We start from the raw sequence: 14,572 nt of genomic DNA, 5'->3' as shown, positions 1-14,572 counted from the left end.
ACACTGGAGTGAGCGGGTTGCCATTTCCTCCTTCAGGGGATCTTCCCAGGGGTTGAACCCACATCTCGTGCATCTCCTGCATTGGAAGGTGGATGCTTTAGCACTGAGCCTCCTGGTTTGGGCTGCTGCTGCTGCTGCTGCTAAGTCGCTTCAGTCGTGTCCGACTCTGCTTTAAAAAAAAGTTTCTATGCCCACCATTCTGCAACCTACTCTTCCCCCCATGACAGTGTTTTTAAGATCTGTTGCATAAATATATTACAATTTTATTTAACCAGTCCCCTGGTGATGGACAGTTAAGCAGTTTCCAGTTGCTCGCTGTCACAAACAATACTGCGATGCATATCCATGTATCTGCCTCCTGGGCTCAGAGCAGCCACCGAATGACATCTGTCAGCAATGAACAGCTCGCTGGGGTGGAAGGTCTGGTGGATATTATTGTATGTCCTCCCCAAAGTTTTGTTACCATCGTTAAAAGCAGGTTGGGAGATTGAACGGGCTTCAGAGCTGGGGTGAAAGGCGCCCCAAGGTGAACTGTTTCTGGGCTGCAGGGCGGCTGTCGCCCTCCCCCGCAGCAGCAGCAGCCCCGGGTTCGTGTCCATGGGCCCGGCGGCCACGCCCCCGAGCGCCCGCGGCTTCATTCTCGCTCCTGCACGGAGATGCGGCTCTCTTTGCCGTCCTCCTGGGCCACCGGCTGACACCAGCATAAGGTCTCCTGCACCGGAGGAGGCGGGTGGGGGCCGGGAAAATCCTCCGGATCAATCGTCTCCACGGGATCCTGCCTTTCAGCCGTAGGGTGCAGGGCCTGGGGAGACAAGGCTTGGGGTTGCCCCTAGCAACACTTCCGACAGCTTCCCTGGAAGCCATCCCACCCCTCGCCCCTTTTCCCTTTCCCCAATCAAGGGTCAGTGCTGATTCCATGGGTGCGTCCTGCCCCCTGCTGGCCACAGCGAGGGCGTTACGAAGCTTCCGTAAGGGGAGCCCGGGGGTTAAGGAAATGTTCCTCTATCACCCACTCCTAGATCCCACACCAAGGCTCGGAAGATGCTGCTCTCCCAGGAAAGAAGAGTAAATGTCAGACTTTGCCAGTGGTGCTGGGGACTGGCAGCCCCAGCCTCAATTTTGCCAGTGGTGCTGGGGACTGGCAGCCCCTGCCTCAATTTTGTTGCCATATAGGCAACAATGCATCAGTCTTTCTTTCCTGTCTTAGACTGTCCCCCTGGGTGACCTACCTTAGCCTGCCTCTTCTTGGTCATGTTCCCTAGAGAGAAAAAAAAAGGATGAGGAGTCGGCAAGGCCAGATAAGGAAACAGGTGACCCGCCAACTGTCCCTCCTGCCCCATCACCTCCCCACCTGGGGACTCACTGATACAGGCAGATACCAACAGGACAGCAAACAGGACTCCCATCGTGATGGGGATCGCCACCAGGGTCCTCATCCGACTCTGGAAACCTGGAGAGAGCAAGACTTCAGCCATGGCTCCCCAACCTTTTGCCCAAAGCGGCTGCGCTTTACTGGACTCTCAAATCCTTCTGTGTCTAAGCTCATCTATATCAGAAATTTCAAACACATGGCCCCTAGTAGAAGTGTGACCAGCAGATGTCTTTAGTGTGACTGGCATGTGTGTGTGTCTCTGTGTGTGTTTTAATTTATATTTGCCAACATTTTAAGATTGGGAGATTGCACATTTAAAATGTAGGTATCTGATTTCTCTTACAAATTTGGAAGATCCAGCCCCAGTGGGCCAGCAGCCCACCTGCCACTCATTGGCCAGAACTGAGTGGTGAAAGTTGCCGCTACCAGCTCGCCACACTTCCCACCCCTCCCTACTTTGTCCGTTATTGGCCCAGCCTCATTTATCTCTGCACCCTTGTCTTTGTTATAGAAGAATGGAAGGGAAGGGAAAGTGTTTCTTGTGCCTAAGTCTCTATTCTATACGGGAAACTGGAAAAAAAGACCAGAGGTGTGGTAAGGACTAAAGTAAGACCAGTAAAGCACTGCCTTAGGACAAAACTGAAGGGGACACCCAAAAGCTCAGTAATCAAGATAAGTCGTATTTTTTTGGCCACGCCACACAACATATGGGATCTTAGTTCCCTGGCCAGGGATCAAACCCGTGTCTGCAGCATAGGAAGTGCAGAGTCTTAACCACTGGGCTGCCAGGGAAGTCCCAAATAGGTCATATTTTAATGTCATGTTTTGAAAAATTATATCAGCAAACTCTGGACCACCGGCCAGCTGCCTGTTTTTAAATAAAGTTTTATTGGAACTGGAGTCGGGATTACAGTGAGGCAAGTGAGGCTGGGTTGTACAAATACAGGGTTGGAGCCTGTCTTTATTTAAACTCTTGTTATTCTATTTGTTATGGAGGCAGTTTGGAACTGTGGCAACCTAACTCTGCCGCTTATCTGTGGAGCCTGGGCAAGTCACTCCCTCTCTCTGAGCCTCAGTTTCCTCATCTGTAAAATGGGATAATACCACCTCCCCTAATAGGGCAGTGTAAATCCCTGGCGTGGGCGCAGGCATTTTGGAGGCGCCACCACAGTAATTCACAGTAATTTTTTTTTAAGTATTGCCTCAAATATCTATCTTGATGACAGCATTTTTCTGGTGCCCCCTTAAATATTGTGTCCAAGGCAAGTGCCTCCCTCACCTCACCCCAGTCCCAACCTTGCCAAGAGGAAAGTGAATTTTAAGGAAAAGCAGAGTGCCTTTCTCTTACCCCTGATCTTTTCCCCTCATTAACTGGATCCTGCCTAATCTCTATAGTTATTTGAGTCTGTGATCTGAGCTGTGAGTCACCTCCTCATTCTAAGATCACAACTGAGGGCCCTGGTGGCCTAGAGGTTAGGGTTCCGGGCTTTCACTGCTATGGCCGGGATTCAGTTCTTGGTCAGGGAACTGAGATTCTGCAAGCCATGTGGCGCAGCCAAAAAAAAAGACAAAAAAAAAAAAAACAAAACTGAGCGCCTGAGAGGAACCAGTGTCACACATGCTGGGCCTCCGTGTGCAGGGCGGCAGAAGAGCTCCAAGGGGCACCTCCAAAATGCCTGTGCCCACACCAGGGACTTACACTGCCCTATTAGGGGAGGCGGTGTTATCCCATCTTACAGATGAAGAAACTGAGGCTCAGAGAGAGGGAGTGACTTGCCCAGGCGCCACAGGTAAGCAGCAGAGCTAGGCTGCCACAGTTCCAAACTGCCTCCTCCTCTTGCTTGAGCCCCCCTCCCTCTTTCCCCACCAGTGCTTCCGGGTGCCCCAGTCTCCCCCTCAGCTCCCCGCCTCCTTAGCCTGCTGCGGGGCCCACTCTCCAGGACTTACCGCAGACAGCGTCTGTCTTATTCGTCCCCACATGTTGCTCCACCAGGCCTTTTCTCTCGCAGCTGTGTACAGACACGCATGCACATGCAGACACACACACAGAGAAAGAGAAACTAAGTTTCCCCACTCATGAGATTTCCAGCCCCAGAGGGAGACAGCCAGCCCCCAACAGAGCATGTGATGTGCACCCTCCTGTGCCGCTTGTTACGGGAATGACACAGACTGTTCATACAGAACTCGCGAGTACAGAGGAAAGACAATGGTAAACCGTGAAGGAGTGAGGATAGGGAAGCCTGTGAACCAGGCATGGTTCAGGGTAGAGGAGGCAGAATCCACCTAGACTGGGATGCAAGGATGAGGGGGGACTGCTCAAATTTGGCACCACTGATGTCTGGGGGCCACATAATTTTTCTTCTGTGGTGGGGACTGTCCTGAATACCGTAGGATGTTTAGCAGCATCCCTGGCCTCTACCCACTAGAGGCCAGCAGCATCCTCCTCCCCAGTCGTGAGAACCAAAATATCTCCAGGTACCGTCATGTGTCCCCTGGGGGAGAAAACTGCTCAGTTGAGAATCTCTGGTTTGAGAGTCATCCAGAAAGACTTCCCTGGGGAAGTCAGATCTCAGTGGGCCCTTGAGGAATGTAAAATTTAGAACATCAGTATATTTAGGGCGCGCCAGGCGGCTCAGCGGTAAAGAATCCACCTGTAATGCAAGAGACTCAGGTTCAGTCCCTGGGTGGAGAAGACCCTCTGGGGAAGGAAATGGCAACCCACTCCAGTATTCTTGTCTGGGAAATCCCATGGACGGAGGAGCCTGGTGGGCTACAGGCTGTGGGGCTGCAGAGGAGTCAGACACAACTTAGCGCCTGAACAACAATACCACCATATTCTCTTTAAGCAGGACAACATGATACGAAGGATTAGGTGGGTGATGAGCCAGATGGTATAAGGAAACTCTGGAAAACTGGATCTTTAGAACCAGATCACTAATCAGCCATGAAGTTTTCAGCTGGATTCAGCTGGTGGGTCGCGTCAGCATCCAACCAGATGACTAAAGCTGCTAGAGGATTTAATGGCCAAAGATCTCCCAGGAGGAGAAATGACAGAAAAATGGCTTGCCAGGAGATGATGAAGACTTGGACCAAGGTGGTTCCCAGGAGGAATGGAAAGGGATGGACAAAGAAGGACATCACAAAGGACAAAACATCTAACGCAGGAAAAAGAGAAGCTTCAAAGAAAGCACATATAAGAGAAGAGTGCTTAAGAGTTTTTGAAACACATTTACATGTCTGTTCCTCTACCCTTGTGAAATGAAGGTCATTCTCATTTTCCAAATGAGGACACCAAGGCTCAGATGAGGGTCCCAGTCCCATGCGGTCATACCCTTTCTAAGCTGAGTGAGTTTGGAACCCAGTGCTTTGGTTCTACCAAACCAAGGTGCCTCCCTTTCCCAGTCAACATTTATCAGTAAAGATTTATTGAGCACCTACTATGCAGCAGATGCTGTTTGGAGCATAAGGGATACATCCATGGAAGAAAAAAAGATCGTCTCTATAGTTCAGGAGTTTGCCACCTACTGGAGACTTGCAGACAGTAAACAAGGTATATACGGGATGCTATTATTTGTGTGAAAGATCCGTTTGCACATGTATGCCTTTGTTTGTGCAGAGAATCTCTAGAAGGACACGTGTGGTCCAGCAGCTGCAGGATGGCTGAGGGTGACGAGGGGACGTATCACTACTGGCCCTTTTATGCCTTCTGTCCTCATGCCTGTCTTACTCATTTTTTCAAATTAAACGTAAAGGAAAAAAAAAAAAAAACTTAATCAGGCATGTGCTTAAGCGTATTCCAGGCAGAAGAGTTTAATGCAAGAGAACAAACAGTGTGTTGAGGGAATTGCAAGCAACATGATGTCACGAAGAGATCAAGAGAGGAAGCTGGGAGGTCAGAGGCTGTGCAGAGGAGTCAGGGTTTCATCCCAAAGGCGCAGAGAGCCGCAGAGCATTTTAAACAGGGAGTGCCGTGCTCCGAAGAGAACGGTGGAAAGCTTACTTTGGCCAAGGGATGGAGAACCAGATGAAAGGGAGAAGCTAGAGGCAGGGAGGCCAGTGAGGAGGCTACAGCATCAGCCAGACCACAGTGATGAGGTCCAAACTAAGGTGGTGACAGGGGAGATTAGAGAGAAGAAGGAAGAGGCCCAAAACGTTTGGAAGGTTAGACAGACAGGACTTAGTGACTGACTGGGGGAGACGGAGGGGGACCCCACAACAGGTGCCCAGAGGCATGTTTGCGCCTATCACAGCGGGTGAAGGGAGCAGGCAGGTGCCCGTGGCTCACCTCCGAGGAGGTGTACCCTCAGCAGGTAGATACGACAGGCTGGGACCTAGGAGACAAATCTAGACAGATGGTGATGGGGAACGATCAAAGGAGGATAGTAGCCAAAGCCACGGATGTGGAAAAGATGGTCCAGGGGAGGTGGGCAAAGTGAGGGGAGACTAGAGCCTAGAACAGAGGCCTAGAAAACCAGTTCAGGAGGAGGAAGGAGGGGCTGAGAGGGGTACAAGGAAAGGAAGAGAGGTGTCACTGTGCCCCCACAGAGGGAGAATTTCACCAAAGATCAGAGAGCAGCGGTGTCTATTACCACCAAGAGAGAGCAGGCAGGAAATGCCGAAAGTGTCTTTCTGGTTGGCTGTGGGATCCCTCGAGACATTCTAGAGGTGTGTGAGTGTGTCTGGACATGGGGAGCAGGGACCGAAGGACTGGTGGCCAGAGAGAAGGGAAGCGGGTCCCATGCCCCTTTTCAGGCAGGAAACACAAGGGATAAGTCCTTATACCTTGTCCAAGGGTGACACTTTTCAAAAGCAGATGACACATTGGAGAAGAAGCCAACCGGGCAGGGTTCACAGATGGTATCCAAAACCCCTGTAGCTGAGGGGGAAGAGGAGGCATTAATCATTACAGTGGAGCCCCTGTCTGGCTGTTAGGGGGACCGGTGGGCAGGCAGGACCAGACAAGTATCCTGCTTCAAAGCACTTCTCCCCACAGCACACACCTTCCCTTGGGGCAGGCGGCCCCTAACGAGGCTTCCCCCATGGCCCTCCCGAGGCTGATGCCCATGGTGGGAGGCAGAAGGCGAAGATTCCATTTCCAACCCACTATTGTGGAGATACGGAGAAGGCAGTGGCACCCCGCTCCAGTACTCTTGCCTGGAAAATCCCATGGGTGGAGGAGCCTGGTGGGCTACAGTCCATGGGGTTGCAAAGAGTCTGACACAACTGAGCGACTTCACTTTCACTTTTCACTTTCATGCATTGGAGAAGGAAATGGCAACCCACTCCAGTGTTCTTGCCTGGAGAATCCCAGGAACGGTGGAGCCTGGTGGGCTGCCATCTATGGCGTCGCACAGAGTCGGACATGACTGAAGCGACTTAGCAGCAGCAGCATGGTGGAGATATCAATGTAGGCTGGTCTCTCCACCTCTGGGGAAGAGTGACCGCTGCCCAGCCCCTCTCCTTGGGCCCTTGCCTCCTCTCTCCTGCCTCTAAAGCTGATTCCCAGACAGGCCACTTACCGATCTGCTTGACCCCGAAGCCAGGGAGACACAAGCTGTGGGGCGTGCAACTTTCGCAGGTGTGACTGGTACAGTGTTGGCCTTCATCACATACGCAAGTGGTGTCTGTATTCAAGGTGCCCTCGCTCTGGATCCGGAGCCCTAGGTCTGTGCAGAGACAGGAAGGAAGGATGGGAACCCCTTACCGGCCTTGATCCAGGGGCCTCTGATCTTCATATTTCCTGTTCTTTTGTTTTAGACCCTCTTCCTAGCAGGGACGGCAATCAAATTAGGCAACAACCAAGACAACCCAGACTCTAACCAATCAGAACAGACCCTGGCTATTAAAATTTAAAAAGCCAGGATGGCTGTACTGTCAGGAATGAGCTGGACTGTCAGCCTGACTCCCAAGGGCCCCTTCCCCCGCAGCCCACGCACTGGGGTTGCAGTATCTGTGCTCGTGACAGTATTTTTCTCTGTTCCAGGTGGACAGGAATTCGCCTTTACCGCAGGACTGGCATTCTGTTTTGCTGACCTCTGTGCAGTCGTTCAGCAGTTTCTGTCCTGGAAAACATCCGGAAATGAGGGTGCTCCAGGCCACCCAATGAGTCAGACACTTAACTGAAAAGTGGTAAGGCTGGGCTTTAGGGAGGGGGCTGCAAAGAGGGCAGTCCCAGACCCTTCCAGCCTTCATACTCGGGTATAGGACGCAGAAGAGATAGGAACCCTAGTTCTTGGTTGGCAGAAAGGAAGCTCAGAACATCCTGGGGCAGGGACAGGGAATCCCAGGGGTCATTTAAGACGAAAGCTTATCGTTGACACATGAGATCTGCATGTGCCAGCAGACCAAGACAGGTCCCACGTGGGGCTAGAGGGTCGGCGTCTCACCCGGCGGGCACAAATCACAGCAAAGACTGTTCACTGGGTATTGCTTCTCTCCGCAGGCAGTGGCTGGTTCTGGGTGGACCTAAAAAAAGAATTGGGTGATTTGAAGGGATCTTGAAATCTCAGATGTAGCCTCCTTGGCAGACAGGTGCAAATCGGCCAGGACAGAGGTTAGAACCAAAGTGGAAGTACAAAGCAGAAAAACGGGGCCTGTGTGTTATATGTTACATTTGTTTTTATCTAAACTGCCAACTAGTATGATGACAAAGGTACCCAGAGAATCACTCTGATATTTTACAAAGTAATTGCACTGTTAACTCACAGTATTCATTGCACTAAACACATCTTCCTTTTGGCTTGAGGGCTGAGTCTTTCCTCTCCCCAGCAACCCAAGAGCACATGAGGACTCCAGCATCTACCCTGGAGTCCTGAAGCTGGCTGACTCCAGCTGGTCCTAGCCCAAATGGGGGCTATATTTAGCATCTGGCCTCTTCCTTCTATTCTTTTGCTCCCCACCCTCTTCCCCTCTCCGAGCCTCGTCATGTTTTCTCCCTTCAGCCTCTCATCATCTGATCATCCAACCCCTCCGTCACGAAATACAGGATGGAGCAGCTGGAAGCATAAAATCCAACTCTTTCACTTCACACGTGGTGAGACTGGGGACCAGAAAGGCCGATTCACTTGCCCAAGGTCACACAGTGATAGAATCCGAATGAGAACTCGGGTCTCAATACTCCCTCTCTCCATCAGCGTGGGTCTCCTGTATTATTGTCACTACATCCAGGTACCACCCATGCTATTCATCACTTCTTGTTCATTTAAATACATTTATTTTCAAGGTAAACCTCATAGCATTGCCATGAGAGCAAAACTAGTATCACTTCTCATAAATAAAAGGCAACCCTAAAAATAAATTCAGCAGAAACAAAACAATGTCATTAAGCCATAGCTGATTGCTTTGCTTACTGACAGCCCTCTACCCCAGGCCTGCTCCTGATTTTTGTTTTAAAAGGAGGATTAGAAGGCATTTGAGAGGTATTAACTATATTCTAGCTCCAGCGACTTCCTTCTTGAAAAATGAAAAGGATTTTAAATAGAACTGCAAAGTGAATCTATGTTGTTAATTCTACATCTGCATGGGGCTGCAGAAGAGTTGACATGACTTAGCAACTTCACAACAGCAACCGCATGCTCTCTAAAATCATCTCACACTTTGGGAACAGCCAGTGAAAAGAACAGTTTTAAGGGTCAAACAGCTTAAAGCTCCAGTCTTGACTTTGTAACACTTAACTAATTGTTTTGCCTCTCTTATCCTCAGTTTCTACAACTCTAAAATGGGAGAAATAATGCCTGCCCCACAGATTAGGACTTCCTAGGTGGCCCCAGTGGTTAAGAACCCGCCTTCCAATACAGGAGACCTAAGAGACATGGGTTTGATCCCTGGGTCAGGAAGACCCTCTGGAGGAGGATATGGCAGCTCACTCCAGTTTTCTTGCCTGGAGAATCCCATGGACAGAGCCCTGGCAGGCTACAATCCATGGTGTCACAAGAGTTGACTGAAGCAATTTAGAATGCACGCATGCACAGATTAGGTTGTGAAGACGAGAAAGAATGGATAAATATGGCCTGGTATAGTGTCCAGAACATAGGAGTTGCTCATTAAATGGCACTTTTAATTATCATACATACATAAGTATCTGCTGGGTTGCCCAGCACCCTGGCTACCAGGAACCTGCCTAATTGGTAGTTCTCATTCAACTTGGGGCGGGGGGGGGGGGGGGGGGGCGCGTGAATCACTTACAGAAGTGCGTCTTATCCCAAGCAGGGAAGGAAAGAGCAAAGGTTACTGCTCCCGCCATCACATCACAACACACCATCCTGTGAATGTTCTCCCCACAAGCCCATGGACCTTCCCCCCACACTCCCAGGGCAGCAAAAGTCCTCTATGCCATTTTCAAACATACGAGACATATAGCCCCTCCTCTGAAAATGCGTCAAATCCCCAGTTCCCACTTCACAGTTTCAACCCTTCTGACATGTGGTAGCTCAGGACCAAGGCTTGGAGACTCTCACCATCTGAGAGGCTGGCTCAGAAATCAGGCAGATGTACATTTATTGGCAGGTTCCACCTAGCTAAGTGGATTGGGGCAAGCCATTTTCTCTCTCTGAGCCTCAGTTTGCTCATCTGTATAATGGGGGAGTTGGAAGAAATCAGACCAAGAATGCACGTAAAGTATTTTGCTCAGAGCCTGACACACAGGAAGCTCTCAGTAAACAGCCTCAGATATTGTTGTCACAGCCTAGTCTCCACCTGGAGCTAAAATTGGGACTTTGCTCTTGAGAAGCCCAGACCACCTTTCACCCTATCCCCGCTGGCTTTTCCTCCACTTCTCCTCCAAGAGCCCCCTTCCTGCCCCCTTTCTCCCTAAGAGCCATTGCTTACAGTGAAAATGAAAGTGCTGGGGCCAGAGTAGCTTCCCCACAGCATCTCTCCCCTTGCTGCTGACCCCCTACTTCATGGGTCATTCCTGCCCTGCCTTCATGCCAGAAAGTACAGCCCTTGAAAGTTAGGGGGAGACCAGAGGGGTGGGGATGACAGTGTCAGGTACTTGGGGGATTCCCAGCCTCCAGAATGAGGAACTACAAAAATACATTTAAACTAGAAGCGAGTCAAGTGTGGAACTCTGAAAATCCCGGAGATATGCTTGGTTGGGCATATCTTAGCCCTTCTGGCACCTGGAGAAACCTCTGCTGGTCTCCCAGCCCTTTCATGGTCCCATGAACTGTTCAGGTCCCCCAAGAGTCCCCTATGTCACCTTAAATTCAGGAGGCAGGGTCACAGCCTTGGGTATTCCTCCTATGTTGGGGGTAGGGGAAGATCACCAGGATTTGGTTCTGGAGTGGGAACGTTTAAAGCTCCTTGCCTTCTCAGAGAAGCACCTGGGCCACTGCCCTCATCCCATGCTCCCGCAAGATGTCCTGGAAGAAGGCCACCCCAGCTGGCAAGGAGGTGATAACCACTCACAGAGGCTGGCATTTATCCACAATGGGAAAGAGGAAACCGGCCAAACCCGCCCCTTCCCTTGGCTGGCCTCCCTTCTCACTTCTGAAACCCCTCACCGTCTCTTTCGGGCCAGCCTTCGAGGCAGACCCAGACTCCAGTTCTTTGACCAGATAAAGGCTTAAAGCTGCCGAAACCCCCAACCTCATCTGCCTAGGCGTTTCCTGCGGCGACCCCACTAGGCGCCCTCTGTGGGCCACCTGGGACCCCCACCCCTGCCCGGGAGGAGAGAGAAACAGCCCATCTCATTCAGCCATGACCCCGGTACCCTACCCAGCTTCCACACCCCCACCGCAAAATCAGCTCAGAAGGTCCCCTTTCCGAAGTATCGCTTCTTTTCCCATTCCCTACTCTCTAATCTCAAATTCCCGCCTCTGGTCGGAACGGAATTTCAACTTACGGCGGTCAGAAAGAAGCCCCAGCAGAGACACTGCAGTGGCAAACGAACCATGGCGAGGTGAGAAACGGCGGCGGGAGGAGAGCGCGCCGGGACTTAGGCGCTTCCAGTTCCCCTGTCCTGGCCCGGGGGCCCGCCCAGGAAAGAAGCGGGGTCTTCGGGGACCAATCGCAGCCAGCCTCGCTGGCGGGGGGGCGGAGCTCCCGGAGATACACCTCCCTGGGATTTCCCCCAGGACATTCCCGGGGAGTCTAATTCCCCAAGGAGTTTAGGGACGCACTTTGGGGAAGGAAGCGGGGAGAAAGGGGGAAAGGGTGGTTCCAAGGAGAGCTCTTCATGGGAACCCCCCCTCCCCGCGCCCCCTAGGACTACAAAGGCCGAACAGGAGAGAGGCAGCCGCTTTCTGGGGATGGGGATGAGGAGTTGGGAGAGAGGCGAAGGGAGTGGAGAGAGATCCCTATGGGTGTTAAGACTCCTCCACCCCGCCCCGTTCTTCCCCGCCGCCTCCGGCAATCCCAGCGGAACCGAAAGTGTCGAACGCCGCGGATGGAGAGGCCTAAAGAAGCTCCCAGAAAACGGGAAGGCCACGGCTGGGTGGTGGAAGGAGGTTTGGAGGGAGCGGGGGGGGGCTTTCAAGGAAAAGAGTTTCCCAACTTACAGTTTCGCTCTCTTTCAAAGGAAATTCCCTCGCGTGGGCGCCGCGTCCCAGCGCGCCCCCTGCCTCATCCCATTCATCCATCCATCCATCCATCCATCCACCCATCCATCCGTGCGTGCTGTCCCCACCAGACTCTTCCATTCCAGTTCCTTTCCTTTCCGCCACCTGAAAACAGGCGCTTAGACTAGACCACTCTTTCTTGGGGTCGCAGGACCCCTTGAGAATCTTAGGAGACTGGAGACCCCCTAGTTCTGCAGAAGCACACGTCCTTGTAGCAATTATTTCCCCAGTTCAGACCCTCCAAGCCTTTCTTGAACCAGTATTAACACTCTGCTCTGCAGCAGGGAACACCTGGGTTCTGGCCTAGGCTCTGCTTCTGATGGGCTGGGTGTCCTTGAGCCTCGATGTGCTTCAATAAAACCTAAGGAGCTTGAACTAGAGGGTGTTTGGGGTGATGACTCTCCAAGCTCTGAGTTTCTGGGCAGGGTCAAAAGGTCAAACTGCACAGATCAGAGAGGAAGGGAGAGGGCTGCTAACCCCATTCTCCCGGCTTCTGCTGCAAAGGGCACATTTGCAGACCTGTAGATTTTACCTTCAGAATCCATCCCCTCTCTTCTGTCCCCTCTGCCACTGCTTTAATTCAGAGGCTCACCATCTTTCACCTGGGCTGTCACAGCAGCCTCACTCATTCAATTAAGTATTTGTTGAGTCTCTGCTATGTTCCAGGTAACTCTGAGCCCAGCTCCCCCACCCCCTCCACCCACCTCCACCCACCCACTGCCCCCCCACTACCCTCCCCCCCCATCCAACCAGTCCATTCTAAAGGAAATCAGTCCTGGGTGTTCTTTGGAAGGAATGATGCTAAAGCTGAAGCTCCAGTACTTTGGCCACCTCATGTGAAGAGATGACTCATTGGAAAAGACTCTGATGCTGGAAGGGATTGGGAGCAGGAGGAGAAGGGGACAACAGAGGATGAGATGCCTGGATGGCATCACTGACTCGATGGACATGAATCTGAGTGAACTCTGGGAGTTGGTGATGGACAGGGAGGCCTGGCGTGCTGCGATTCATGGGGTCGCAAAGAGTCAGACACGACTGAGCGACTGAACTGAGACCCTGTTGTTGTTCAGTCACTGAGTCTTGTCCAACTGTCTGCAAGCCCATGGACTGTAGCACACCAGGTTCCTCTGTCCTCCACTATCTTCCAGAGTTTGCTCAAATTCATGTCCATTAAGTCGGTGATACTATCTGATCATCTCATCCTCTGTCACCCCTTCTCCTTTTGCCTTCAGTCTTTCCCAAATCAGAGTCTTTTCCAGAGTCGGCTTTTCACATCAAGTGGCCAAAGTACTGGAGCTTCAGCTTCAGCATCAATCCTTCCAATATATGTTCAGAGTTGATTTCATTTAGTATTGACTGGTTTGATCTCCTTCCTGAACAAGGGAGTCTCATCTGAGGATGGTCCAAACTCTTTCTTCTGGCTCAGCTGAGTCTCCACTCAGCCCCACCCTCTGTTCCCACACTCACACCCTGCCGTGTCCTACCATGCATGCTGTCTTCAAGCATCCTCGCCTTTTCTTCACTTTCCAAAAGCACAGTTGTTTCTTTCTTCTGTCTTGCTGTTTTCTTCCTTCTCCTTCCTCGAATGAGTTTCAATTTTACCTTCTCTTTAGATAAACCTCCTCTAAACTCCCCGAGACAGAAGTGGATACTGCACCCCACCTTTGCCCCTGCTCCCAGGTTCCCACAGCAGTAACATGCTGGATTCTTACCGCATATGCCTGGCCCCATTTGATGATGAGCTCATTGAGGGCAGGACTGAATCTGTCCCAGTCCTGGGCACCAACACATTTGCTGAATGAATAAATAAGTGAGTAGGTTCGATAACTTCTTATTCTAAGCACAGTCTCTGTCAGAAAGGAGGTATAGAGCTGATAGTTTCAACACAGACCTCAAGTTGATACCTGTAGTCCCAGAACACTTGAAACCAGAGACCAGGGAATTTCATGAAAGTCACACAAGCATGCCTGGAATAGAGACAACATTAAAATATCTTTTCCCTTTTTAACCCACATTGGAAAACACAAGCACCATTTTCATTCCTAGGGGGGCGGTATAGGGGGGCATTACTATAATAACTTAAGCCATTACTTATTCTTTATTTGCTTGATTCTAAAATTGGGCCCTTCACAAAACTGCCTTGGGAAGCAAGTACACAGAATTAAACATTAATTATATTATATAAAACATATCATAGCAGCAATTAAAGCAGCTTAAATTAATGTGTGAAAGAATAAATAGTAGCCTCCGGGTGGCCCCATGGGGCGAAGACCAGATGAGATAAAGGGAAGATATTTTAGTATATGCATATCCCCAGGAGACATGGGCTGGCAGGCATGGGCCCAGAGAAGACATCGAATCTTCCTGGGCTTAGAAGAGTGCGCTGGAGGAGGAAAGAGAAAAGATGACTTTTGGGGAGGGTGACAATATTTCAGAGTCGCACTGAAGGGTGAAACTATGAAGCGTTCAGTGGTGGGAGTAGGGCAAAAGATATTCCAAAGAGCAGGAACCGAGGATTTTGAAATCACAGAAGAAATGGCCTTTGTAGGGAGGTGGGGGCGGTGGCGGGGGGCAGTCCCAGGGCCAGATAAATGGATGAGAAGTGGGCCTGAAGGTCAAGTCTGCAGCACTGCTGGAATCT

The 14,572-nt window shown here is 51.1% G+C and overlaps 1 protein-coding gene across 2 annotated transcripts; it reads right to left on the bottom strand.

Moving 5' to 3' along the window:
* Positions 1-242: 242 nt before the first annotated feature.
* Positions 243-11,702, bottom strand: CD40 (CD40 molecule). 2 transcript variants are annotated; one of them, XM_069547018.1, is made up of 9 exons: positions 11,217-11,702; positions 7,759-7,837; positions 7,309-7,434; positions 6,892-7,038; positions 6,155-6,248; positions 3,320-3,381; positions 1,364-1,450; positions 1,230-1,258; positions 243-802 (listed from the first exon to the last, which is right to left on the bottom strand). In XM_069547018.1, exons 1-9 carry the CDS (start codon positions 11,265-11,267, stop codon positions 635-637), a joined length of 843 nt encoding a protein of 280 aa, XP_069403119.1. In that variant the 5' UTR covers positions 11,268-11,702; the 3' UTR covers positions 243-634. The 2 variants fall into 2 exon arrangements, with proteins under 2 accessions (XP_069403119.1, XP_069403118.1); XM_069547017.1 differs by having other exon boundaries at positions 1,352-1,450; positions 11,217-11,569.
* Between the last annotated feature and the right edge of the window lie 2,870 nt (positions 11,703-14,572).

This window comes from Ovis canadensis, chromosome 13 (assembly GCF_042477335.2).
Source record: "Ovis canadensis isolate MfBH-ARS-UI-01 breed Bighorn chromosome 13, ARS-UI_OviCan_v2, whole genome shotgun sequence".
In the NCBI taxonomy this organism is placed as follows: domain Eukaryota; kingdom Metazoa; phylum Chordata; class Mammalia; order Artiodactyla; family Bovidae; genus Ovis; species Ovis canadensis.
Note: the sequence above shows the minus strand (reverse complement) of the source record. Positions and strands in the feature narration are given on the sequence as shown.

Bases quoted from the DNA above. Each gene is read 5' to 3' on its own strand.
- CD40 (XM_069547017.1), bottom strand. From the start codon at position 11,267: ATGGTTCGTTTGCCACTGCAGTGTCTCTGCTGGGGCTTCTTTCTGACC. The intron at 3,382-6,154 runs GTATAAGGACTT...GTCTGTACACAG, and splicing joins AAGTGTCACCCTTGGACAAG to CTGCGAGAGAAAAGGCCTGG. The intron at 803-1,229 runs GTAGGTCACCCA...TTGTCTCCCCAG, and splicing joins CCAAGAAGAGGCAGGCTAAG to GCCCTGCACCCTACGGCTGA.